At 51.9% G+C, this 23,894-nt stretch overlaps 9 protein-coding genes across 9 annotated transcripts; 7 read left to right on the forward strand and 2 right to left on the reverse strand.

The window, feature by feature from the left end:
- Nucleotides 1-3,345: 3,345 nt before the first annotated feature.
- On the forward strand, nt 3,346-4,438 carry CLAFUR5_03009 (3-hydroxyisobutyrate dehydrogenase, mitochondrial; the record flags this gene model as incomplete). The annotated part of the gene is made up of 2 exons (XM_047902157.1): nt 3,346-3,463; nt 3,522-4,438. 2 exons carry the CDS (start codon nt 3,346-3,348, stop codon nt 4,436-4,438), a joined length of 1,035 nt encoding a protein of 344 aa, XP_047758462.1.
- Nucleotides 4,439-5,025: 587 nt separating this feature from the next.
- On the forward strand, nt 5,026-6,513 carry CLAFUR5_03010 (uncharacterized protein; the record flags this gene model as incomplete). The annotated part of the gene is made up of 1 exon (XM_047902158.1): nt 5,026-6,513. One exon carries the CDS (start codon nt 5,026-5,028, stop codon nt 6,511-6,513), a length of 1,488 nt encoding a protein of 495 aa, XP_047757994.1.
- A 128-nt stretch (nt 6,514-6,641) lies between these two features.
- On the forward strand, nt 6,642-6,848 carry CLAFUR5_03011 (uncharacterized protein; the record flags this gene model as incomplete). The annotated part of the gene is made up of 1 exon (XM_047902159.1): nt 6,642-6,848. The coding sequence occupies one exon, from the start codon at nt 6,642-6,644 to the stop codon at nt 6,846-6,848; it is 207 nt and encodes a 68-aa protein (XP_047757622.1).
- A 66-nt stretch (nt 6,849-6,914) lies between these two features.
- Nucleotides 6,915-8,120, forward strand: CLAFUR5_03012 (uncharacterized protein; the record flags this gene model as incomplete). The annotated part of the gene is made up of 1 exon (XM_047902160.1): nt 6,915-8,120. One exon carries the CDS (start codon nt 6,915-6,917, stop codon nt 8,118-8,120), a length of 1,206 nt encoding a protein of 401 aa, XP_047757995.1.
- A 140-nt stretch (nt 8,121-8,260) lies between these two features.
- Nucleotides 8,261-10,072, reverse strand: CLAFUR5_03013 (uncharacterized protein; the record flags this gene model as incomplete). Its single annotated transcript, XM_047902161.1, has 2 exons — nt 8,261-9,201; nt 9,262-10,072. 2 exons carry the CDS (start codon nt 10,070-10,072, stop codon nt 8,261-8,263), a joined length of 1,752 nt encoding a protein of 583 aa, XP_047757997.1.
- A 1,478-nt stretch (nt 10,073-11,550) lies between these two features.
- CLAFUR5_03014 (uncharacterized protein) lies at nt 11,551-12,237 on the forward strand (the record flags this gene model as incomplete). Its single annotated transcript, XM_047902162.1, has 2 exons — nt 11,551-12,040; nt 12,146-12,237. 2 exons carry the CDS (start codon nt 11,551-11,553, stop codon nt 12,235-12,237), a joined length of 582 nt encoding a protein of 193 aa, XP_047757624.1.
- A 413-nt stretch (nt 12,238-12,650) lies between these two features.
- On the forward strand, nt 12,651-13,793 carry CLAFUR5_03015 (D-galactonate dehydratase; the record flags this gene model as incomplete). Its single annotated transcript, XM_047902163.1, has 1 exon — nt 12,651-13,793. One exon carries the CDS (start codon nt 12,651-12,653, stop codon nt 13,791-13,793), a length of 1,143 nt encoding a protein of 380 aa, XP_047758000.1.
- Nucleotides 13,794-14,771: 978 nt separating this feature from the next.
- Nucleotides 14,772-16,853, reverse strand: CLAFUR5_03016 (Cell division cycle protein cdt2; the record flags this gene model as incomplete). Its single annotated transcript, XM_047902164.1, has 1 exon — nt 14,772-16,853. One exon carries the CDS (start codon nt 16,851-16,853, stop codon nt 14,772-14,774), a length of 2,082 nt encoding a protein of 693 aa, XP_047758002.1.
- Nucleotides 16,854-17,162: 309 nt separating this feature from the next.
- CLAFUR5_03017 (rRNA biogenesis protein rrp5) lies at nt 17,163-22,583 on the forward strand (the record flags this gene model as incomplete). Its single annotated transcript, XM_047902165.1, has 1 exon — nt 17,163-22,583. The coding sequence occupies one exon, from the start codon at nt 17,163-17,165 to the stop codon at nt 22,581-22,583; it is 5,421 nt and encodes a 1,806-aa protein (XP_047757626.1).
- Nucleotides 22,584-23,894: the final 1,311 nt, after the last annotated feature.

Here is a 23,894-nt window from a genome sequence, read left to right on the forward strand (position 1 = left end):
TACGCTCCTTAATACTCTTAGGAAGGCGCTTAAGAAGCTAGTTATAACGAGACTCTCCGAGGCGGTAGAGGAACACTCCCTACTCCCGGACACCTAGATAGGTACGCGCCTATAGCGATCGACGCTATCCGCGATAGAACTTATTACCTCTTAGGTAAAGGCTATCTAGTATAAGAATAGGGACAAGGTAGCTTCCTTACTTAGCCTAGACATATCGGGAGCCTTCGACTACGTGTTATACCCGCGGCTACTCTATATCCTAAGGTCGAAAGGACTCCCTAAGTAGCTTATTAACTTCGTACGGTCCTACCTCTAAAACCGTAGCACGTCGATCCTAGTCGGCTAGTATAGAAGCCTATTTCAAGTAGTCTATACTAGAATCCCGTAAGGCTTAACGCTAGTATCTATTCTGTTCCTCTTCTTTATAGCGACGCTACTCCTAGCCCTAGAATCCTAGAACACCGCTACGAGCGGCTTCGTAGACGACATAAACATCCTAGCGTAGTCTTCCTCGACTAAGGAGAACTATAGGCTACTAGAAGAGAAGTATAAGATCTACGAGGACTAGGCTAGGAGGCACGGGGCTCGGTTTATCCTAGAAAAGTACAATCTAATACACTTTACGCGCCGGCTACGGTTCTATAATATATAAGCTTCTATCTAGATATAGGGGTATACGACTAACCCGGTAAATCAGCTTAGGATCCTCGGACTATAGGTAGACCCGGCGCTACGGTAGAGGAAGTACGTATAGACAATATTACGGAAAGCTAAATAGAATATAGCATTATACTAGAGGCTTACTACGTCTATATAGGGGGCGGACTTTCGGTAGTTACGACTTCTATATACGGCTATTATACGGCCAGTCCTTACCTATAGTAGCTAAGTATAGTCCTTAGGCGAGAGGGCCTACCTATTAAAGGGACTCGTCGCGCCGCTAGCGAAGATCTAAAACCAATGCCTAAGGAAGGTTACCGGGGCATATAAGTCGATACTAACGAGGATACTTAAGCACGAGACCGCTATACCGCTAATCGACCTATATATCTAGGGACTACGGACCTCCTACTTAGGCAAGTCGGCATAGTACCTAGTATAGAAGGTCATCGCTAGTATAGTCGTAAGGGCCCGCGGATTAGTACTAGCGTATAAGGGTATTCGACCCGGAAACGAGCCGAACTACCGGGTAAGGGACGAATAGCTAGTAATACGGTAGGAAGGTAAGAAGTCGTTTATAGAGTAACTATAGAAAGAGAGGTAGAACAACTAGGTTATAGGGTATAGTGGACGCCCTTAGCTAGCGGGACAACCTAAGGAATAGTTAGCTACGAAATCCGCGGTCAAGTACCCCCCGAAGCTTATCTACTACCGCCTTACGAGGGTATAGAGTAGTATAGTAACCTAACTACGAAGCGAATATATCGGCCTCTAGGGGTACCTATTATAGAGGAAAATTCTAGGATACACGAATACTAGCTGCCCCTACGGCTATCGCTCCTAGAACGTACGGTACGTACTCCTCGTCTATCCGAGGTAGTCGCTAGGAAGGAGGGAGTAGATAGTAAAGGCGAGGAACCGGACGATTAGGGCACTTCTTAACAACGCTAAGGACCTACGGCGTATTATAAACTAGATACTAGAGAAGGGCTAGCTAGAACAGTACCGCCTAGTAGGAGCAGTATAGGAAGAGAGGATACGACGTAGCGCGACGAGACCGGCTAGGAGCGGGGGCTAACGGGGTAGTAATATAGACTACGTACGTTTAGAGGGAAAGCTAATCTAGATAAGGAGTAGTCGGGGGCGGGAAGGGTTTTCACCTATTCGGGTTTCCCTTTGTATATAACAATAGATATATACCTATATAGGCCGGATAGGGTCCTAGAATAGGAGAATAATAAATCTATCTATCTATAAGGTATTAACCGGTCACTTCTAGTAGAGCGTAACTCGCTATATTAGTAACTACGTACTACTCGAAGTGCTTGAGCTTTATAAGCGCGTAGAAGTATTGCTCTATAACAACTATAGGGTTGATAATGCTAGTAATAAGATTAAGTACTCTACGTATAGCTATAGCTATAAGCAGTATTAGTATAACGACTATACTACTAAGACTCTAGGCTAGCTATACGTTTATAATATTATAAAGCTTCTTAAGGTAAATAGACGACGATCTACGAAGCTACTACTATAGCGCTTCGACCTCTATTAGTTCGTTAAGTTTAATAAGATAAGGCTACTTAAGAAGGTATAGCTACTACCTCGAATACAAGAGCCTAACATCTACTTTAGTAACCGTAAGCCTATAACAGGTAGTATAACGTTATATTCGACGAAGCGAGCACTTACTACTCGTAAATTAGACGACTTAAATAAGGCTACTATTAAGAGAGCGAAGCCGGCTATAGTAACGACTACTACCTTCGTTCTTAAGCCTAGAGTATTACTTACTTAATTGAAGAAGACAGTACCTAATTGTAGCTATAAGGGCAGCTAATGCCGTACTTAGTAATGCCCTTACTAACAAGACAATCGAGTATATAGTCCTACCTGTTACGCTACTAGATACGAGTACTATAACCTTCGGTAGGAGTCCTTATAACTAGCTCCGCCGAAGTAGCTAAGTGAGGTCGATGTGCTACGCTAACGACTCGCTAAGATAGAGGCTCGTAAGCAGTAGCGACAATATACTAAGGAGGAGCGAGTAAGATTATAGGCTAAATACTATCGATAGTAAGCAATATTAGCTAAGTAACACCGTCGATAGGTTACGCTATAATAACACTAATTATAGTAGTTATAGCAGCAACGGATAGTGTATCTATCGACTTAGCCGGTGAGGCCTCTACACTATAGTGTCGTCTAGTAATAGTACTTCTAATAGTCGTAGCAATAGCTAGGTAAGTATTAATATTAGTAATAGTAATAATAGGCCTATTATATCTAGTAGCAGCAACGACAGCTTGATCAGTATGAACCAGTATATATAGCGCGTGGATACAGGGCTGTAGGGCAGAAGCCAATGGGCCCTAAGTAGATAGTAGTAACAACACCTTTTCTCAGCCTCATTCTAATATGCTCCTTGCAGCGAAGTGATAATTATGCCAAGCATACGATATAGGCGCAAATACGCTGTGCTACGTATATTATATATCGTCGGTTATTGCTGGGGGGAAGGCGGCGATCTGGGGGGAACGGAAGTATCGAGGGAAAAGATGCATCGAACGTAACCCGTCCACTGCGTCCAGGCGTTCCATGTTCCATGCGGGGCGCGATCGCGATCGACACAGGCCCACAGCTCCATCCTAGCGCGATTCTGTATCTACACGTGCTGCAGTAGCTATGAGGAAACGACCTTCCAGCCGTGTGGCTGATGGTATTATTACTGTCGTAACTCACGCATCCACGCATCTTCCTTGGACCATTTCGGCACAGATGGAGGAAAGTGTAGCCTTCATTGGTGGGTTGTCCCAATCTTACCTGTTGGCCATGTGGTTTCCTGACGGCTTTTCTTTTAGGCATTGGTGCCATGGGCTACGGCATGGCCTCGAATATCCGTCGGAACATGAGCCCTTCAGCCACGTTGTATATCAACGATCCGAACCCCGATGCCTGCAAGAGCTTCATCCTGGAAAACAGCAACGTCGGGCCTGTAGAGCCTGTATCGACAGCAATGGAAGCCGCCAAGAAGGCCACTGTCATTATAACCATGCTTCCGCGCTCCGAGCATGTCAACGACATCTACCTTGATGCATCAACCGGCGTCCTAGCAGCAGCTTCCCACAGCCATCTCAGCAACCTAATGTGCATAGACTCCTCAACCATCGATCCGGGCACGACTCGCGCCGTTGGCGCAGCATTGACGGAAGCTGGCGTAGGTACCTATATCGACGCGCCAGTTTCTGGGGGTATTGCCGGTGCCACAGATGGCAATCTGGCTTTCATGGTCGGACATTCAACGCCCCATCCTCGAATTCAGAACGTCATATCCCTCATGGCCAACCCTGACAAGATCTTCTTCTGTGGTCCCCTCGGCTCTGGCCTTGCCTCCAAGATTTGCAACAACTATCTGTGCGGCACTATCAACATCGCCTTATCAGAATCCCTAGCTCTGGGAATCCGCTCAGGCGTCGACCCGAAAGTTTTGCTTGAAGTGATCAAGGCTTCTAGTGGGCAGAATTGGATGCTGGAGAACCATAATCCTGTCCCCGGGCTGGTGGAGAGTGCGCCGAGTAGTCGAGGATATGAGAGGTCGTTTCCGATAACGTTGATGATCAAGGATCTCAGTCTCGGTGTGGCCGCTGCTGAGGAGGTGGGAATCGAGCCGAGTATGGCGAGACGGGCTTTGGAGACATATCAGAGGGCGAGTGAGGATGAGGAGGTTGCTGAGCTGGACTACACCGGGGTGTATCAGTTGATCAACAGGCGCGGATGAGACGTTTGAGCAGGGCAACTTCGGAGTCCCGGACTGACTTGAGCACATCGTTTTGCTCGCCTCCGCGCCGTACTTCTCCAGTATGCAGCCAGCCGAACCATTGAGCTGTACGCCCACCACTGTGGCGAAATGTCACATTCAAGTAGCTTCGTCGCTGACCAGTTTACAGGTTCCTTTGCACATGACGACTGATCATACCAATTCACCCACAACAGTAATCAACATGCAAGTGAGTTGAAATTCCGTGCACGTGCCAAGCTTAGCGTACATTATCAACAATGGCCATTGAGGCCACTCACCTCCGCTGCCGCACCTCGAGAACTCTTCATAAATTCCTGCCCTCTCTTTTACCTCGTTTCATTTTCTTTGTCCACACCACAGACCTATCGCTTACCCACATCCCGCGATCAGCTTGAGACAAAGCGCACCACTTGCGAATTTGCTACACACCACAAAGCCAACCGTATATACACCACATTCTCGAAAAGAACATTGTTAGCTAGCCAGTGGGTATGTTGGCTACGCTCCTTGAAGCTCGGCTATGGCCAATGGATGCATAGAGTGGATGCTCGGGCTGGTCGAGGACGATGACATTGACGTTGACCGCCAAGACCCAGCTGACGATGAGCAAGGCGATCCAGAACCCCCGCGAGCCTCCTACACTACGAGCTAGGGGTAGAAGAGCTCTGGTATCATTTTTCAATCGACGGCGCCGACGTCAATCGCCTCGCTTCCACCATGGCGACTGGCCACGGTCAACGCAAACGGGCATCCGACGAAAGTCTGACAGCATACGACCTGTTCGGACGAAATCCTCGCTGGAGAGCTTACGAGCTTTGCTATCAGATACTCTGCAGTATACAGACTTGATCCACACGAACGAAAGGCTGCTGGCAAATCACCGAGAGAGCTTAGCCACCAAGCAATGGAATCAGCCGCCTCTTCAATTTCTCAACGATATTAAGACCAGAGAAGCAATGGAGATCGGCGCTGTAGCACTCGACGCTGTTCAAACTGCACAGAGGGACATTGAAGCGCAAGAGCCAGAGCTTCTCCGCATCTTGAATGATCTTGCTGGAGACAACAAAACTGTGCCGATCACTCCTACGTTCAACACACAGGCACGAGACCTGCTGGCAGCTCTGATTTCTGGGGGAGGGAACAAGGCATTACTGGATGTTCTGTCTGAGGACTTACGAGTTCGTGAATTTCGACTCGGACAGATCAGGGCCCACATCCCATCTCGTGGTAGAGGATGGTTTTGGAACCAGAGGCTCTTTCCCAACAACGTTCCAGATCTACGGCGAAATGTCGAATCACTCCCGAAGCTGGATAAATCGTGTCGGGCTTTGATCGAGGAGAGACGAGATGCACTGCTCAAGAATCAAATCACGAGGGATTGGGCGCAGAGACAGATACCTGCGGCTAGATTGGCCGCAGCCGAGCGCTATGCCAAGAACATCAAAGTCATGCTGCAACAAAAGAGACTGATGATAGAATGGCGTCGTTCGACAAGATCTCACATTGAAGGTCAAGCTTTGGCAGCTGGCAAAAGTTTTGAAGATCACTTTTTGGATACCATGAAAAAAGCCGTCCAGAATGTGGCTGCCGGGGAGAAGAATTTCATCAACGCTCGTCGGGCGGCGATGCGAGAAGGAGCAGCATTACAAGAAGTGCCGTATGAGTGGGACGACGACCCCATCTCCGAGATTGCGTGGACTTTGCCTGGTGATATGCACTCCGGTAGTGAAAAAGAGGGGGTGCGAGCATCCAAGCTACGAGATCTGAATCGTCAGGGCGTAGAGGCATGGATCCAGTTGCCGTACGGCGCGATTGAAGCCTTTTCGAACGGGGAACATTGCATGTCAGGCCGACTGAGGAACGCAGGGTCTCACGCTCCATTCCTCAACCATGAAACTCCTCCTGTTTGTCCCTCGATCGTTACTCAGTGGTCCGGCAGCTCGATGGCTTCTCGGCCCAGTGTATCCTTGCAAGTTGTGGACGGAGCTACGGACCAGATGCTGCGGATATCAATCATCGACGGCTTACTGCCGAGGATAGTCGCTCTAATGTAGAGGGGAGGCAGCGGCAAGCGATGAAAATACGCAACTTCGAACAAAAACGGGATGAGATGCGGCAATGATTCTGCGAGATCTGTGGCGAAACAGGCAGAGGGCACACAGACAATGGATGCTGCTGGACAATGGTCGAAGGTCGACCTGAGGCAAAAGCCAGCGCGATGCAGCAACCTTTGCCTAGGACCTCGATGAATGACCTCAAAGTAGTACTGGCCGAAATGGTCAAGAACGCAGACCATATCAAGAGCTACGATGAGACACTTGCAGTACAGCAAGAGAAACAGGCCGCCGCGCTGCAAGACCATGCACCGCTAGATATCCGCACCGACTGAACCTTCGAGAAGCTCCTTGTCGACAAGCGGACTACGTTACGTGCTAGAAGCATTGCAAGGCAAGCTATGCGAGCTCAAGAGCTGGAGCTACTTCGAATCGTTCAAGACTTGTCATTGGACAACGATGATGAATTCCTGACCCCGACCTTTAGCGAGCAATTAAGAGCATGTTACAACATTCTAAAATCAAGGGAAAACGCTGAGACGGCGCTCCGAGGTTTGATGGCAGGCTCCAGATCAAGTCGTTCAGTGCTTGTACGACCAGTCGACCGTCAAGCGAGTAATCAGACAACACAGCGGTCTAATGTCGACACTGGCGGCGAGAGACCCAGAGAAACACGCACCAATGTCAAATTCCTGGAGGAAGCACTGGACTCTGTTCGCCATGTTGTGGAAAAACAGATTCAAACACTGCTCAACAATAAGGCGACACGAAGCTGGGTGCAAGACGAAAAATCGCCGGCTGCAGTCCTCGCTGCTGAGCAATACGAAAAGTATCTCGACAGGTACGTCAGCTTTCGTAAAGCACATGACGGATTCAGGCTTTCCTCACACTCCGCCTTAGAGGAACGAGCTGCGCGAGCAGGGCTAAGCTATGACGAGTTCTTTCGAACTGCGATGCAAGACAACATTAATGGACTTCGAAACGCAGAGCGGAACTACTTGGGCGCAAGGACTCGAGCTATTCAAGAGGGCGTCGAGCTCTTAGCACTCCCATACGGGCTTGGTGATGTCCTACCTGAGGTCACCAAGACCCTACCGGGAGATATGCAGGCTGGCAGTTGGGACATCAAGGCACAGACTCGTGCGACACAAGGGCTAGAGCGCGCAGGAATCGAGGAGTGGGTCAGACTGCCTAATCAAAAGCTGGATGTGATTTATGACGAGCAGCATGGCATGTATGGTAGATACCAGGGCACGGAGGACACCAATACTTTCGTGGCACACGACACCAGGGCGGCATCACCTTCAGACTATACTTTCTGGAGTCAGAGCTCTACACCGCTTGACAATGATGACGCTGACGCTACTGGAAAATCTATAGCCTCGACAAGTACTCTCGGCATCTGCGAAAGGCGTCTACTCACCTGGGATAGTCACTCGAACGTTGAGTGGGAAGAGCAATTGGGCAACAGAATTCAATTGCTCGGGACAAATTACACAGACGTACTTTGCGGCGACTCCATTGTGATAGATGCGGCAAGACTGGGAAAGGACACACAGAGGGTAACTGCTGCCAAGTTGACGAGCAGCAGTAGTCAGCTCGTATAATGCGAAACAGGACGCGTGACGGACGAGCAGTCTCTTTTTTTTATATGAAACTAGTCTAGACCAATCTGTCTCTTATTCCTGCCATGGCAACTAGTATAGTATACCGGTGATCATCCATTAGCTGCTGTACACCCCGATGGTCACATCTTCTCGTCGAACTGGTCAGAAAGCCCGGTTCTGGCAATTGACTCCGCATGCTGTGGGTCATCGACTGGAAATTGGCTTCCATCAATGGCTTCCTGAGATATGCGTCGCTTGGTTCCCGTCCTACGAGCTTTGTGGACGTGCGCGCCAGCGTCCTCACCCCCATCGCCGTCCTCATGCTCCTCGGAGGGATGGCCACGCTTTCGCTTACGAGTGCCAGGGGCAACTTGCGCGCTGCCGACAGAATTCGTCTTCGGTATACTACCAGTATCTTCGCTGGGGGTAGTATCGTCGGGGTATCCATCATCACGATGTGTGGTTGAGTCAGCTCCGTCTTGGGTGGGCTGATTGACTGGCTCAGGCCCGAGACCAGCGTCAGTGGGCTTCAGAAGGTAGAGTTCAAAGTCATGGCTGTCATCATCTTCATCTTCCAGTGGGGCGCTAGCGTTTGCTGCGTGCTGTGTGCGGAAGTATGGGTCCATCCACTTGCCAGCTGGGTCACCCTCATGGACGATGTCGAAGCACTGACACTCTCCTTCGTGTTGATAGCCCACGCCCGCAGCACACATAGGGCACGGAAATCGCTTCCCGTCTTTGGAATCGCCCACAACAACCTTTGTGCTATGATGGTGTTCGTGTCCAGCCGGGGCTGGGTTGCGATCGTTGAGAGCGGAAGCCTCTGAGCTTTTGGTGGGGTTCTTCTGAGCAGCCAACATTGCAGCAACTTCTGCGACACGCGCGTGGTCACCGTTCTGTCGGCGGCTGTCCTCAAGGTGTTTCTGATGATGCTCGTCATGGAGATGCCTCATCAGTGCTTTGCTGAAGTCCAGCATCTTGCCGTCGCACGCTGGAATAGGCGAGTTGTGTACAATCTTGGTCTGCGCCTTCTCCATTCGACTGCCGAACTTCACTTGGAAGCGCTTGGTGATCCCTGACCCTGTGGTCTCATGCTACTTGATGGTCTCGGAAACGACCCGGAGTGGTACAGCTGCGCCACCTGGGTCCTGTCCATCACTGAGCTTCGCGAAGTGGCACGCTACTACGTATGCCTTGTCTTCATCGTAACGGGCGATTGTGATTTCTTCTACGGTGGTAGAGAGGCTCGCATACTGCTGATTCGTGTCAACGGCGTTGACTTCACTGGTCAAGGCAGTGAGGAAGAGCATAGCAGTTCGAGATATCGACATCTGTCCGTTTTGCTTGTTGCTGGCGCTGGCGTAGAAAGGAGAGAGCGGTGCGTCGTACGGAATCGACCTGCCGCGAAGCGAGATATACATGACCTTATCACCTCGGTATCCAGGATCGACATGTGTAGGTACTCGGTCAATTTGACCAGTCCCGCGGAGGAGAGTGTCCAATTTATCCTTTTGCTCTTGGGTGCAAAGTCGCATATACTGTCCCTGCTGATCGGATGGCTTTCTCGCCATCAAGTCCCCGTTGCACGTGACGGACTCGTAAATGCGGCAATCATTCTCGTCTTGGTGGACGGAGATGGCTGGTCGAGTTTTGCAGCTTGTACCATTCGGTACGAAGTCGTCTCTTGTCACGTCTTGATCTTTCGGGCATGTAGGGTAGCCGATCGGAACACTGACGGCTCCACCCAATTTTGTGATGCTCTTGTTGCGGACTGGATCACAGGAGGTCTCCCCATCCATACCCTGCAATGCGATCGCATACAGGTACAAGCGGCACAGGGCTGCGATCCGGCTGAGCTCCGTTCCGGTGAGTCGGGTAACATTACCTTGAATGGTCGCGAACGGCACTGTGTGCGCTCCTCCAGAAGTGGCAGGACGGGTGAGGGTAATCATAGTGTGTATAGTGTCTCGTTGAGTCTCAGTGCTAGAAATGTCGATTGGGAAAGGGCGTACTCCTCAGTCTTGTTGTCTGACTGCGAATGGACACTGGCTTGTACACTCTGCAATCTTCGATGCTGGGGCACTGGGGATGCTGTTTTTTACCGCAATCTTGTGAGCAATGTTGTGTTACCGAGTCCTTGAGAGCTTTCGCTTGGTTCAGAGCAATTCGCGCTTGCTCAAGCTTGGCGGTCGCAGCCCTTGCTTCCTGTTCAGCCTTGTCGACCTCGGTTTCCAGTCTGGAGATTACAGCATCTATATCCTCTCCTGCATATCGTCCAGCGGAGTTTGGATCGGTGAAGCCGCAGACGTGCGAATCTTCTGGAGCCGCCCCGCTCTGTTGAGTAGACCCAGTCCGTACGTCGTCCTTCGAATGCACAAGTGGCTGCTCCGCAACTGCATAAAACCTCAACACTTCACCATACTTGTCCAGAAAGGTCTTGAACTCTGTGCTCTGTGCATTGCAGTCGTCATACGAGCTTCGTGGGCGTGATACCAATCGCAGAGTTGTTGCGATGGATGGTATCTGCGACGTCGCCGATGTCGGGGGTTGTGTTGTTGCGTGCGAGAGAGATTCTCCATCAGAAGATCTGGCGTCGACATGCAACTGGATTTAGACTTTGCACTAACGCCAGAATTGCAAGTCAGGCGATGTGGGTTTTCTGCCTTTCACAGAGAGCAAAGGTGAATGCGCTCCATGCCAAGATCACAAGCGTCTGAGCGTCTGTCTCGTCCCGGCTGTCTGTGCTTGACAACAGTCTGCCCTGGAAAGGACGGATGCCGCTGGGTGTGACGCATGACCCGTGTATCGGCGAGGTGAATGGTCAGTGAAACCTCATCGAGGGCGCCTACTTAATGCACATCTGCGCAAACTGCCCTCGCACTGAACTCGAGTACCTTTTAGTCGTCAGTGGGCATCGCTCAGCGAACGACGGCGCAGCGCTTGGTGCAACTATGCCTGCGAATATGGCGATAGTACCTGTAGTCGTCTCATCAGGAGTACCATCCGATGGCTCCGCCAACATGCAATAACAGGACCACGAAGCCCTCCTCGGAGCTTACTTATAGCAATGGCGCCCCATGGATAGCCACTGCATTATGATACGAGACCATCGGGTCACCTCCTGAGCGACATAGCCGATGTTCAATACTTCACAGAGCGTACAGCCTTGTGCACGAGCGAGGCTGAAACCTGACAGCTTGGAACTTCGAGTTGCCAGGGCGATATTCTACTCTAAATTTTGATGTCCGTGCGGGTATTGCCAACTTCCTGGCCATGCACTTGGAGCTGAAAGTCAAATTATGGCTGCCAGAGTATGCTACCCAACTGCATGCTCGCGCGAATGGTGCGATAGATAGGGGTGTCGAGCCGATCATCTTTTACCGTCTGGTCCAATCCGTCAAGTGGACGCTTGGGTCGATGAGGCGGATGTATGTCCAGGACATTGGTGATGCATAGTCTCCTTCGTGGTATCGTATGTAGCCAGCAGTCGAATCTTGGAGAGCGATCGAACGATCCGTGCTTGGACCGCAGGCAGAGCTACATGGATGATGGCGCAGTACTCGGAGAGTTTGAGCTCGGGCCGCCGTTTCACCCGACGAACCTTCGGAGGAAGCAGCCGTGGACTGCATTCGTCAATGCGATCAGGCCAAGTCGTCGACTATCTTCTACCCCCAGAGCTGTGCAATGGAAATGCAACGACAACACCACAGGATGGAAAGCTTTGCTCGGTGATGCCGCTGGTAGCTCAGATCCAAGAGCAGTCTTGGAATATGCTGCTCCAGCAAGAGCTGAGAATCTGGTCAATCTACCACCGACCTTTATCGAATGCGGTCAGCTAGACATCTTCGTCTTCGAGGACGTTGCTCTTGCAAACCGCCTGGTACAAGCACGTGTGCCGGTAGAGCTCCACATCTATCCAGGTAAGTGTCCCAGACTGTAGCCGCTGTGAGACGTAAATCCTTCTTTGAGCAGAGACTAAGGCGATACTCTGCCTACATCGAGAGCTCGGCTGATCCTGTTTGCAGGCCTGCCGCACGGCTACCAAGGACTGGCGCCCAACATATCTCTGACACAAGCGAGCTTGGCGAACGTCTTGAGAGCGATTGCGAATGCTTGAGTATTAGCTGCAACGCGATGCAGCACACTTGTGACATGAGCTTTAAGGGCGTATTGGTATGATGGCATGTAAGTGTTGACAGCAGATGTCTGTTAATAGACCTGAGCTGCAGACGCTTCCATTGCAATGGAACCATTCTTGTCGTGCCACATCTTGAGCACATTGTTTGTGATGACCAGCACTCACTGCACCTCCTGCACGAATAAATGTCGGCTTTTGACATGCAAATCGGTCCGATGCTCGGCAAATGAACGCCGATGTGGATGCTGTGAAGCGGCACTCCACGTGTGTATCGGTAGGTGGGCACAAGGTAACATCGGACGGCACCATCTACAGCACTCCAGTCACATTCATTGAGAATACACTCATCCACTGAACCCATAACCACGCAGCTCCATATCACGGACACCGTCATGCTCATCGCATCAATAGAATACTTCCGCCTCCCCCCACGATGGCTCTTCGTCAAGATCACCGATGAGAAAGGCAACTATGGCTGGGGCGAAGCCAGCCTCGAAGGCCACACCGAAGCCGTCGAAGGCTGCCTCGACTCCTTCAGCGAACGCTTCGTAGGCCAAGAAGCCGACGACATCGAGCACATCTGGCAGCTCGGATACCGCATGGGCTTCTACCGCGGCGGCCCTGTCATCATGAGCGCACTCTCCGGTATCGACATCGCCCTCTGGGATCTCAAAGCAAGGAAGTTAGGACTCCCGATCTATCAACTCCTCGGTGGTAAGCTGAGGACGAAGTTAAAGGTCTATGCGTGGATTGGTGGTGACAGGCCGAATGATGTGGAGGTTATGGCGAGGGCGAGGTTGGAGCAGGGCTTTCAGGCTGTGAAGATGAATGCTACGGAGGATCTGGGGTGGCTGGATTCTCCTTCGCAGTTGGATGCTTGTTTGGAGCGGGTGAGGACTGTGAGGAGGTTGGGGCTTGATGCGGGTGTTGATTTTCATGGTCGTGTGCATCGGCCGATGGCGAAGCAGCTTGCGAAGCTTCTGGAGCCGGAGCGGTTGTTGTTCATTGAGGAGCCTTTACTGTCGGAGAATATTGAGGGGATTCAGGAGTTGTCACGCTCTGTGAGTATGCCCATCGCACTCGGCGAACGTCTTCACAGCCGCTGGGACGTCAAACCCTTCCTCGAGCAACGCTGCGTAGACATCCTCCAACCAGACATCTGCCACTGCGGCGGCATCTCCGAGACCCTCCGCATCGCGCGCATGGCCGAGGCATACGATGTCGCTCTAGCACCTCATTGTCCGCTTGGTCCGATCGCGCTGGCCGCAAGCGTGCAGGTCGACGCTGTTTGCTCCAACTTCGCCATTCAGGAAATGCCACTGGGTATTCACTATAACATTGGGGGATCCGATTTGACGAGCTACACAAAGAACCCTGAAGTGTGGAATGTGCAGGATGGCATGATTGAGTTGATGCAGGGCCCTGGGCTAGGGATTGAGATTGATGAGGAGCAGGTCCGAGCTGCGGCGAAGAATGTCAAGGCGTGGCGGAGTCCGGTGTTTTATGGGCCTGGTGGTGAGATTAGAGAATGGTGATTGAGATGTGGCGCATCGCTCAAGGGCTGTCGACAAAGTTCGTTGCCGCCGAGCGCGTCGTCGTCTTCACTGAAAACACCGATGCTTGAATCTGCCGGCGTGCTAAAGCGATGCAACGATTGTAGCGACCTGCGCGAAGCGCTCGCGCGATGCTATATCATTATCGAATCGCTAGGTCTTTTAGCTTAGTACGCTTGGGATGCAAAAGCCCAGTCGTCACAATGGTCCAAGTGGCAATTAATTCCGTCTACAGCCCTTGGCTGTCTTCCCTAATGATTCGACGTTAAAGAGCGATTTGAATACTCGTCAAACACATTTCCGCCTGCAAATGGCACCATTATCGGCTACGCCACACTGACAACTCAAGCATAAGGCTTCAAACATTTACTATGAAGCTCAAGCGACCCGTACGATTCAGAAAACACAAGATCAAACCACCTGAAGTAGACAACCCGCCTCCTGCAGCTGATTACCCACCCAAGGAGTCCTCGACGGCCGGTACAGACCCCTCGCCAGGGCACTCGCTACTTCACCTGCTATGCTACGCCGCCTTTGCGCTACTATTAGCTTGTCTGGGCTACACAGTCTGCATCACCCTCCCTTTGCTCGCCGTTTGCGCGTTCAGCATATGCTGGCTACATATGATGCCTGTTGACGAGACAGAGAGCGAGGACGAGCCGAGGGATTGTTCGAACGGGGGAACAGGCGCGAACAGGTCTTTCCCGAGTCCAATGTGACAACAGACTGCTGTCATAGTTCTGAGGAATAGCGAAGAGGGTAGCGAGCACAGTGGGACGCAATGGCAAGGTGTCGTGAAGTAGTCTCTGTTCGAGCACATGGATTAAGCTATTCAAATCTCTCTGAGATCATGTTCATACAGTAGCAGTGATGCATGCTTATGCTTCTATGCAATTGACCTGACATGATTCATGTCACGCTTGACTGCCAGTAGCCATCAATCAACGATACGAACAGTGATCACCCCTCCTCTTCGTCCCACTCCAGCCTTACATCTGCCCATCCAGATCTCCAGCGTCCGCCACCGACTTCACCCATGCCTCTTAGCTCTCTAGCCTTGGCGGCATCTTCGCGCCAACAACGAGCGGAGAAGTCGTCACTGACAGTGATCAAATTGCCATTCGTCGTCCAGGCTAGAGATGTGACTTCTTTGTTGTGAGCTCGCACCAATGCTGTGCCATGTTCGTGCACCTGCAGGCCAGTAGATGGGGTGGTACCCGAAGAGCGCGGGAATGATGGCGCTGCAGTCGGCAGGTCATCTTCATCTTCCTCGGCATCCTCGTAGATCCGCTCAGGCTTGGGAAGATGTCGCTCATCTGTCGGGAAGAGTATTGGACATTTGTCAGTATTGCCGACAGCCAGCATCTCGCCGTGGTCACCCTTTGCTGGTCGGATCGCCGCCTTGATGTAGAATGTGCCGATGCGGAGGTTCGGGTGCCTGAAGCCGTACAGAGGACCAAGGCCAGCCTTTGGGTCTTTCATCATTCGTCGTCTGCTAGGTCCAGACGACATTTCCGGAACGTAGCCAAGCGCAAGTTGGTTCGTCGAGTACGCGTAGACTGTAGCGTCTCGACAGACAGTGTATAGTCTAGCGCCGTCGCCCGAAAGTGCCATTGAATTGATGCCGTAGTGTCTTGTGCCTCGATGCGTTTCGGGTAGTGGTGTGCTTGCCAAAGGCGATGCGTTTCGCTGACCGAATCCAGCATTTCGCAGGTCCCAGATCTTGACGGACGCATTGACTTCGCTAGCCGTCACAATCAAGTGTGACCGGCCATGTGGCAGGTGCTGGAAGGATGTAATCGATAGCTCGTTCCGCTCGTCCATTTCGTACTTTCGAGTGGTTGACCTGTGTCCATAGCCCACGTGCAGTTCTTGGCTTGTCATGGTCTGCGGCTCCATTTCTTCTCCTCGATCTACGCCGTCGCGAAAGCTCTGCACAGCTGACCTGCCACTCGCTCTCAGATCCCACAGCCGTACTGTTCCATCTCTTGCACTCGTCGTGACCATGTTGTCGTTCCCGGGTTGAAAGCGGACCTGCTTGACACTGCTCTGATGGCCCTGCAAGATACTAACAGTTTGCTGTGAGTACATGTCCACAACACGTGCAGTCTGATCACCACTTGCGGTAGCCAGCACGTAGTCATCGGAGCAGAACGCAATATCCATCACTGCATTGTGATGCACTCGGAATTTGACGTGGCTGGCGCTGAATTGTGCAGAAGACGCAGAATCGATCAGTCGTACACTGCCTTCCTCATCGCCGACCGCTATGAGTGAATTCGTGTTACACGCTGCCGTACAGAAGGGTAAAGCTGCCCCTCGGAATGGGTGCATGTCACTTGGTGTCGTAACGAAGTTGGCAGTCTCAGCCCGTGCATCCACCGCGTGGTCCACACCTCTAAGTCCTCGGGAGTTGGCATCATATCCTCCAAAGCTTCGCTCCAGTAACCTTCGTGACCGTCCAGGTTCTCGCAGTCGGCGTATTGGTTTCGGAAACGGCTTGAGTTTTTCGAAAAGTTCGGGAAGGGTGTCTGCTTCAGAGATGGTGGGAGACCCGGGTACCTGGTCGTGGAATACGGGAAGCTCTCTCGTAGCTTGCACATGCTCGAGGGGAGATGACTGGGGTGGCGAGCTTGGCAGGTCTGTAGATATCTTTCGACGTTTGAAAAGCCTTTCAGCAGTGCCATCGTCCTCGACCTTTGGAGTGAAGTCGTCCTGATGATTCAAGCCAGTACGTCTGCAGTTCGAGCCGTTCCTGGTAATGTCCTGCAGCTGTCGGCCGGCTTTGCTCTGGCGACCAGCTCGAGTCGACATCGAGCTTCGTGGCGTGAAGAACTTGGTGAACCTCTTAGGCGTGACTGTGGGAGGCTTCTTGATCTTGGGGATGTGTAGGAGGTTTCCAGAGAAGTCCTGGAATGTCGGAGGAGAGGAAGCTGGTGGCGTAGGCATCTGGTTCTCTTGCTCGAACTGCATCTTGTGCTTCGAATGGCAAACTATGCCACTGTCTTGGGAGGACATGGGCGGTGGCGGCATATCTGTCATGGTATCGAGTCGTCGCTAGTGGAAGACAATAGATGCATGCATGAAGAAGACAGAAGACGGACAGATGCAGGACAATGGGGATGCGGATGCGATGCAGAAGCAGATGTAATGTAGGAGGAGGTGGAAGAATGGGTGGCACGCGTAAAGTGCAGTCGCGACTTCCTCCAGACGCGATCTGGTTACATAATAAACTGCGGACCCTGGTCAAGCCAAACCTTATTCAGAATTTCCAGATCTCGAAGTTTTGTCGAGTGCATTGGAGTGCCGCATACTGTAACAGCATTATCTCTGTCGCATTCACTTGTCGACATGGCGCCTGTAAAGAGAAAGGCTGTAGCTGACGAGCGGCCGAGTAAGAAGGCCAAGTCTGCAGACGACAAGGAGGACGTCAAGGAGCAGAAGCCGCGGAAGTCGCAGGATGGCGAGAAGAGAGAGCCCAAATCTGCGCTGAAGTCGATCTTGCAGCAGGAGGAGAGGGCATTTCCACGTGGCGGCGCAGGTGTATTGACGCCGATCGAGCGGAAGCAGATTCAGGCACAGGCCGAGCGCGATGTGCTGATTGAGGAGGAAGGCGGCGTTGCGAATGCTGCCGACGAAGACGGAGAGCTGTTCGATGAAGAAGCTGCGGCGCCGGCGAAGAAGAAACAGAAGAAGAAGCGGGATGGGGAGAAGGGCGACAAGAAGGTGAAGATCACTGAAGTGCGCAAGGAAGGTCTCGGCTACAAGAATCTGGTGGTCGGCAGCTCAGTGCTGGGGCGTGTGACAGCCATCACCGGACGAGATGTTGCATTGGCTCTACCGAACAACCTGACAGGATTCGCGCCCATACTGTCTGTCTCCGAACGACTCACATCCCGCATCGAACGCGTACTAGCGAGCGACGAGAAGCCCGAGGACGAGGACGACGAAGATGTGGACCTCAAGCAGTTGTTCTATGTTGGCCAATGGCTGAGAGCTTCGATCACGGCGATGGGTACAGAGCCGAAGGACGGCAGCAAAAGCAAGAAGCACATCGAGCTGTCGCTGGATCCGGTTTCGGTCAATGGCGCTCTTGGCGAAGAGAATGTGGTCCCCAACAGCACAGTCCAGGCCGCTGTCCGCAGTGTCGAGGACCATGGTATTGTCATGGACCTTGGCCTATCGGACAATACTGTCAAAGGCTTCGTCAGCAAGAAGGCTCTTGGATCCGCGTACAGTCTCGACCAAGTCCAAGAAGGCCAGGTCATGCTTTGTCTCGTCACGGGCAAGGCGAGCAATGGAAAGGTGATCAACCTGACACTGGACCCAAGCAAGTTCTCGATCGCAGCAAGAGAAGGCAAAGACAAGGACAAGCTGCCACTTGTTGGTGAAGCGCCTAGTGTAGATGCCTTCCTACCAGGTACGGCGGTTGATGTGCTGGTCACAGAGACTGGTCCCAAGGGTATCGCCGGCAAGATCATGGGCATGCTGGACGTCACATCAGACGTGGTTCACTCCGGCGCTGGCAGTGTTACCGACATGAACAAGAAACACAAAGTGGGATCAAAGGTGAAGGCTCGTGTCATATTCTCCATACCCCAGGACGATGGCGCTCGCAAAGTGGGAGTTTCACTTCTCTCGCAACTGGTTGGTTTGACTCCACCAACTTCGAAGCTCGGCGTAGCTGCTTCTTCCAAGACGAAGACAGAGGCGAACGAGCTGAGCCAACCACTTGCGCCCTCTTCAATTGTCGACGATGCAAAGGTCACAAGCGTTGTTGCTGACCGAGGAATCTTCATGGACCTCACCGATGGCAGGAAGGCTTATGCACACATCTCGCAGCTGTCAGACAGCAAAACCGATTCTATATCGACGACTGGACCATTCAAGCCAGAGAGTACACACAAGGCCAGGATTCTTTCATACAACCCCGTGGACAACATCTACTACGTGTCCTTGAAGAAGTCAATCCTCGGCCAGACCTTCCTTCGCCTCGAAGACTTGCCCGTGGGTGATATCGTCACCGGCACCGTGGACAAGCTCATTCTCGGCGGCAAGAGTGGTGTGACTGGTGTGCTCGTCAAGCTTAGCGACAGCATTACTGGGCTGGTCCCTGAGATGCACCTGAGCGATGCTCACTTGTCGCATCCAGAGCGCAAGTTCCGAGAAGGATTGCCCCTAAAGGGCAGAATACTGTCAGTTGACACGGAAAAACGACACGTGCGTGTCACGCTGAAGAAGTCACTGGTAGAAGACTCAGCCACTGTATGGAAGGACTACAGCGGTTTGCAGCCCGGAATGGAGAGCAAAGGAACTATTGTGAGCTTACTGCCACATGGTGCTGCAGTGCAATTCTATGGTCCTGTCAGAGCTTGGCTACCTGTCGCGGAGATGAGTGAAACATTCATTGAGAAACCAGAGAAGCACTTCCGACTTGGCCAGACGGTGACCGTCAAAGTGCTGTCCGTCAGCCCAGAGACCCAAGAAATGAAGGTGACTTGCAAGGACAGCAGCACTTTTGACGACGAGCAACAGACTGCTTGGGATGAAGCATCTGGAGGTCAACTCGTCAGTGCCACAGTCTCGGAGAAGCTCGCAGATAGCATTGCGGTGGATCTGGATAGTGGTATTCGAGGAACCATCAGAATCGGACATGTACTGGACGGCTCAGCCAGTAAGGCAGAGAAAGAGCTGAAGCGCATTCGAGTTGGGCAGAAGCTTACGAATCTGCTTGTACTGAATAAGCAGGATCGCAGCCACACCGTCGTCCTGAGCAACAAGCCTTCGATGGTCGAAGATACAAAGACGGGCGCCTTGATCAAGTCATTCGCTGACGCTCGCCAGGGCAAGAGAGTGCATGGGTTTGTCCGAAATATCACACCCGAGGGCGTGTACGTCGAGTTTGCAAATGGCGTTGTCGGGCTTGTACCGAAGACCCAGATCTTGGCGGATCTCCTGACACAACCCAGTTTTGGTTTGAGGAAAGATCAGACTGTCGTTGCGTATGTTACTGGTACGGACGATATCCACGAGCGATTCATTCTGAGCATGCGTGAGCAAGCTGCCACGAACGGCCTAGCGACAAAGGTCAAGCCAGCAGCGGTCGAGCAAGCAGGGAACCCCGTGGACACTTCAATCAGCTCGTTGGCTGACATCACGCTCGGCAGGGTTGTGAAAGCGCGCATTGTGTCCATCAAGGCCACACAGATCAACGTCCGCCTTGCTGATAACGTCCGAGGTCGCATAGACGTGAGCGAAGCTTTCGACTCATGGGACGAGATCACCAACAAGGCAGCACCTCTCCAGAAGTTCAAGCAAAATGAGATCGTCGACGTCAAGGTGCTCGGTATCCACGATGCTCGTAACCATCGCTTCCTTCCTATCAGCCACAGACAAGGCAAGGTTCCTGTCTTCGAACTCTCTGCCAAGAAGTCAAGAGTGGACGCTTGGGACGAATCGTTACTTGGTCTGGACTCAGTCAAACCTGGCTCGACACATCTGGCGTTCGTCAACAACCATGGCGATAACTGTGTATGGGTCAACTTATCACCGAATGTCAGAGGTAGGGTGGCTCTGATGGATTTGTCTGACGATGTTGGGCAACTGCAGAATGTCGAGAACCGCTTCCGTGTTGGCTGTGCTCTCCGTGTCAAAGTCAAGAGCGTCGACGTGTCGGCCAACAGGCTCGACCTGACAGCTCGCCAAAACGAGACGTCGGAAGTCAAAACTCTGAAGGATCTGAGGGCAGGCATGGTCATTCCGGCTAGAGTCACCAAGACCACAGAGCGACTCGTCAACGTGCAGATTACAGACACCATTGCTGGTGTCGTCCCACTGGCTGAGCTTAGCGACGATTTCGAGCAAGCTAACCCGGCACAGCACAACAAAAACGATATCGTCAGAGTCTGCGTTCTTGCTGTTGATGCACCCAACAAGAAGATCTTTCTCAGTCTTCGGCCCAGCAAAGTCCTGTCTTCCAGTCTACCCACCAAAGATGCTCAGGTCAATGACACTGCTAGCCTGAAGGTCGGCGACATCGTGAGAGGTTTTGTCAAGCAAGTGACCGACAAGGGTGTCTTCATCTCGCTTGGCGCCACAGTTGACGCCCTGGTCCGCATCTCGGATCTTAACGATCGATTCGTCAAAAATTGGAAGAGCCTGCACGAAATTGATCAGCTTGTCAAAGGCCGCATCTTGTCCATCGACAACGCTACGAAGCAGGTGCAGATGAGCTTGAAGCAAAGCCACGTTGACGGTAACTACACGCCACCGCTCTCCATTGATGACCTGAAAGCTGGAGACACAGTCACCGGCAGAGTCCGCAAAGTGGAAGACTTTGGCGCTTTCGTCGACATCGACAATACTCAGCCAAGACTGTCTGGCCTGTGCCATCGAAGCGAGGTTGCAGCCAGACGGGTGGAGGACGTCAGAAAACTTTACAGCACTGGCGATGTCGTCAAAGCCAAGGTGCTCAGCGTCGACGTTGAGAACCGCAAGATCAGTCTCGGGCTAAAGGCAAGCTACTTTGACGATGAGGACGAGGAAGAAGACGAGGAAGAAAGCGAGGATGACAATGTCGAAATGGACCTCGGTGAGACTGGCGGTGTCGAGGTCGAGGAAGAGAGTGATGCAGAAGGTGGTGTCAACCTCGATGACGTTCAGGACATGGACAGTGACGAGGACGATGCTGCAGATGGCATGGAGATTGATGACGAACCGGCTGCAAAGTCCACAGGTGGCCTCAAGACCAACGGCTTCGACTGGAACGGGGATGTGCTGGATACCAACACCAACGGAGCAGGCTACGAGTCAGAACCCGACACCACCGCGACCAAGAAGCGCAAGCGTAACAAGCCCGAGATCAAGGAAGATTTGACTGGCGATCTGGACAAGTACGGCCCACGCAGTGTAAGCGACTTCGAACGACAACTCCTTGGGCAGCCAAACAACTCATCGCTCTGGATCCAATACATGGCCTTCCAGATCCAGCTCAGCGAACTTGATGAAGCCCGAAAGATAGCCGAACGTGCCTTGAGGACTATCCACATCCGCGAGACAGAAGAAAAGCTCAACGTGTGGGTCGCGTGGCTCAACCTTGAAGTCGAGTATGGCGACGAGGAGCACGTAGACGAAGTCTTCAAGGAAGCTTGCCAAGTTCAAGACTCTCTCGAGATGCACGAGAAGCTAGCTTCCATCTACATCAGCTCCGGCCAGCTTGAGAAGGCCGATAACATCTACGAACGTATGATCGGCAACAAGAACTTCAGGGCTGTGCCGGATGTATGGCTCAACTACGCCACGTTCCTGATGAACGACAAGCATGCTGCAGAACGTGCACGAGCACTTCTCCCCAAGGCCATGCAATCAATCCCCATGCCAAAACATCGAGACCTAACCGCCGACTTCGCCGCACTCGAGTTCAAAACGAAGCACGGTGACGCCGAGCGTGGACGCACCATCTTCGAGAACATCCTCGCCGAGTGGCCGAAGTGGTCTGCTGGATGGGACCGCTTCCTAGACCTTGAGCGGTCACGAGTCAGCAGGGCCAAGGACGATGCTGAGAAGAAGGACGCGATCGACAAAACGAGAGCACTATTCGGGCGTGTGGCTGCGCTGAAGATGAAAAAGAGGCGCGCGAAGTTCGTGTTTAAGAAGTGGTTTGAGTTTGAGGAGAAGGAGGGGAGTGAGAAGGAGATGGAGAGGGTTAAGGTGTTGGCGAAGGAGTGTCATGAGAGGTTGGCGGCGAAGGGTGAGGAGGCGGATGAGGAGTAGAGTTGTCGCCTTGTGGGTGTGTATATTTATGATGCTGCGAAGGAGGTGGCGATGTCTATAGTGCCCGAAGTCAGAATGTGTCTATCTCAGCCTTCTGACGAACCCCTGGCGCACGATTCGTCAACAACAGTAAAGGCCTTTGCTTTGACACGCGGGCGTGTAGCTAAGCAGCAATGTCGTGTCGATACAGTCGAGCTTGCAGCACGTCATCCTGTGTGTTCACTCCACGGCGATAGGCCTTTCGATCAGCGTTCTAGGTGTTGAGTCGACACCTACGCCGGCAACATTCTTTGTCGCCAGCCCTTGGTGTGGTGAGTACGAGGAATCAGCGGCTGCGATGCACCGTTCGCTCAGCACATACGACCATAGGCCAGTAGATGCTAGGAATCCCGTCCGCTCTTCCATATAAAAGCACTGGACCGCAAGACTAGTACTACGGTAGGTGACCACGTGGGAACCCCTTGTGTTGCATGTTTTTGCTTCGTGCTTCTGATTTTTTTGCCTAGCGTTGTGCCGACATGAGGCCGGGTTGGAGCCGGAATCGAGTCTGCGGCGGTGGCGATATCCCTTGGGCTACAACAGCAGGATATGCGTAAGTACGTAAAATGTAGTGCTGGAGAGCCGGTGACCGTCTCAAGGGGAGGCGCGAAGGGTATGCGCCCGCATCGATAGCGCCGCCGACACTTCGAAGCTATAATATCGCTGTCCGTGTCGTTATATTAAGTGTAAGGTAGCTAGATACAGATTTTGGAGTTCTTCGCCGAGAAGGGGTTTAAGTCTGCTAGCGGGTATATACGTAGCCAATTATAAATTTCTAGATTCTTTTTGACTAATAAGAGCGTGCGCTCTAAATTATCTCTCGACCTTATATAGGGTAATAGCTATAGCACCGCTACATTTTGATCTTATTATAATTATAGTTATCGCTACGGGCGCTTTCTAGATACCTTCGCTCGCTAACGTCGTTAACCTACAGTCGTAAGCTCCCTACGGTATAACTAGTACTCGCTCTCGGTACCTTCTAAGCTACCCTTCGCTTAATAAAGGTAAAGAAGTCGATAGTATAGTAGTAATTCACTCCTACTTAGTTTTTTCTAACTTCCGTAATATCGCGCCTTACGGACTTATATTTCTCGCGTATATTTTACCTTAAAAACTTATATAAGCTATTCATCCTCAGTAACATCAATCGTCTAAGGGAGGCGCTAAAACAAGACACATTCGAAAGCTCTTATCAAGGCCATTCTAACGATATATAAAGCAGGCCACTACCCCTAGGACTAAGGGAGTTCTACCTCATTTAATCTAGAT

Source organism: Fulvia fulva, chromosome 2 (assembly GCF_020509005.1).
Source record: "Fulvia fulva chromosome 2, complete sequence".
NCBI classification, from domain to species: domain Eukaryota; kingdom Fungi; phylum Ascomycota; class Dothideomycetes; order Mycosphaerellales; family Mycosphaerellaceae; genus Fulvia; species Fulvia fulva.